This window comes from Mesitornis unicolor, unplaced genomic scaffold, assembly GCF_000695765.1.
Source record: "Mesitornis unicolor isolate BGI_N332 unplaced genomic scaffold, ASM69576v1 scaffold2030, whole genome shotgun sequence".
Taxonomy (NCBI): domain Eukaryota; kingdom Metazoa; phylum Chordata; class Aves; order Mesitornithiformes; family Mesitornithidae; genus Mesitornis; species Mesitornis unicolor.
Window position 1 is genome coordinate 1 of NW_010156027.1, and position 2,419 is coordinate 2,419.

The 2,419-nt window shown below is 61.3% G+C and overlaps 1 protein-coding gene across 1 annotated transcript; it reads left to right on the forward strand.

The window, feature by feature from the left end:
- Window positions 1–4: 4 nt before the first annotated feature.
- On the forward strand, window positions 5–2,285 carry LOC104539119 (solute carrier family 22 member 6-A-like; the record flags this gene model as incomplete). Its single annotated transcript, XM_010182936.1, has 5 exons — window positions 5–66; window positions 149–303; window positions 1,725–1,893; window positions 1,971–2,094; window positions 2,170–2,285. Coding segments are annotated over 5 exons (626 nt in total), but the record flags the coding sequence as incomplete, so codon positions are not given.
- Between the last annotated feature and the right edge of the window lie 134 nt (window positions 2,286–2,419).

The following is a 2,419-nucleotide window of genomic DNA, read 5'->3' on the forward strand; positions in this document are numbered from 1 at the left end:
GGCCCAGTCCATCTACATGGCTGGGGTCCTGGTGGGCGCCCTGGTTTTGGGGGGCCTCTCAGACAGGTAAAGCCTTCCCCGTGTGCCTCAGTTTCCCCACGAGGGCACTGGGCAGACCCTGTGGTACCCAACGCCTCCCCCCTGGCAGGTTCGGGCGCAAGGCGATGCTGATGTGGTCCTACCTGCAGCTGGGGGTGATGGGGACCTGCACGGCCTTCGCCCCCAACTACGCCTCCTACTGCGTCTTCCGCTTCGCTGGGGGCATGGCCCTGTCCGGCTTCGGCCTCAGCATCGCCTGCTTGGGTGAGGGGGACCGTGGGGACCTGGGTGGGGACGAACATAGTGGCCATAGATTGGCCCCAGTGGCCATGGATGGGGGTGACCCAATGGCTGTGGATGGAGATGTCCCAATGGCCATGGTTGGAGGTGACCCAATGGCTGTGGATGGAGATGTCCCAATGGCCATGGGTAGGGACGTCCCAGTGGCCATGGACGGGGACGTCCCAGTGGCCGTAGATGGGGATGTCCCAGTGGCCATGGATGGGGACGTCCCAATGACCATGGATGGGGACGTCCCAGTGGCCATAGATGGGGATGACCCAATGGCCATGGATGGTGACGTCCCAATGACCATGGATGGGGATGTCTCAGTGGCCATAGATGAGGATGACCCAATGGCCACAGTTGGGGACAACTCCATGGCCATGGTTGGGGATGACCCAGTGGCCATGGATGGAGATGTCCCAATGGCCATGAGTGGGGATGTCCCGGTGACCACGGATGGGGACATCACCATGGTCATGGAGAGGGACATTGCCATGGCCATGGATGGGGATGTCCCAATGGCCACAGATGAGAACATCACCATGGCCATGGATGTCCCCAATGGCCATGGATGGGGACAACTCAATGGCCATAGTTGGGGACATCACCATGGTCATTGATGGGGACAACCCAGTGGCCATGGTTGGAGGTGACCCCATGGCCATGAATGGGGACGGCCCAATGGCCATGGATGGGGAAGTCCCAGTGGCCATAGATGAGGAAGACCTAATGGCCACAGTTGAGGACGTCCCCATGACCATTGATGGGGACAACCCAGTGGCCATGGATGGGGATGACCCAATGGCCACAGTTGGGGACAACTCTATGGCCATGGATAGGGATGACCCCATGGCCATGGATGGGGATGTCCCAGTGGCCATGGATGAGGTCATCCCCATGGCCATGGATGTCCCCAGTGGCCATGGATGGGGACAACTTAATGGCCATGGTTGAGAATGTCCCAATGGCCATGGTTGTCCCTAGTGGCCATGGATGAGGTCATCCCCATGGCCATGGATGTCCCCAGTGGCCATGGATGGGGACAACTCAATGGCCATAGATGAGGATGACCCAATGGCCATGGATGGGGACGTCCCAGTGGCCATTGATGAGGTCATCACCATGGCCATGGATGGGGACAACTCAATGGCCATAGATGAGGATGACCCAATGGCCACAGTTGGGGACAACTCTATGGCCATGTTTGGGGATGACCCAATGGCCATGGATGGGGACGTCCCAGTGGCCCTGGGTCGGAACAGCCCAATGGCCACAGGTGGGGACATCCCAATGGTCACCAATGGGGACAACCCAGTGGCCATGTCTGGAGGCCACGAGGAGGCCGTTGGACGTGTGGGGAGGCGACACCGACTCAGACACCTCCCCGCCGCCCCTTGCAGTGGTGGAGTGGATCCCCACCCCCTACCGCGCCATCACCGTGGCCATCACCGGCTTCGCCTACACCCTGGGCCAGATCATCTTGGCCGCCGTGGCCTACACCGTCCCCCACTGGCGCTGGCTCCAGCTCACCGTCTCCTTGCCCTTCTTCGTCTTCCTCCTCTACTCCTGGTAGGACGCTCGTATCCCCATGGGGGGTCACACGGGGCTGTCTTCGTGCCTCAGTTTCCCCCTCTCGTTGACCGCAGGTGGTTGGCGGAGTCCGCTCGCTGGTTGGTGCTCTCCGGGAAGGCCGAGAGGGCCGTGAAGGTCCTGCAACGAGTGGCCAGGATCAACAGGAGGAAGGAGGAAGGGGAGAAGATCACAGTGGAGGTGCGGTGGCCCCACCGAGTGGGGACGGGCCCACTGGTGTCCCCCACCAACCTCTCCTGCTTCCTCCTCTCCCAGAACCTGAAGGCGAACATGGAGGAGGAGTTGGCCGGTTTGAAGTCCTCCTACACCATCTCTGATCTGGTCCGGACCCCGGTCATCCGGCACATCTTCTTCTGCCTCTCCATCGTCTGGTGTGGGGCTGGGCTGGGATGGGCTGGGGGGAGAAGTTTGGGGTGAGGGGGGAGAGTGAGGAGGGAGAGGTGGGTGGGGGAGATGGGGAGGTGGGTGGTTGAGTGGTTGGGTGGTTGGATGGTTGGATGGTTGG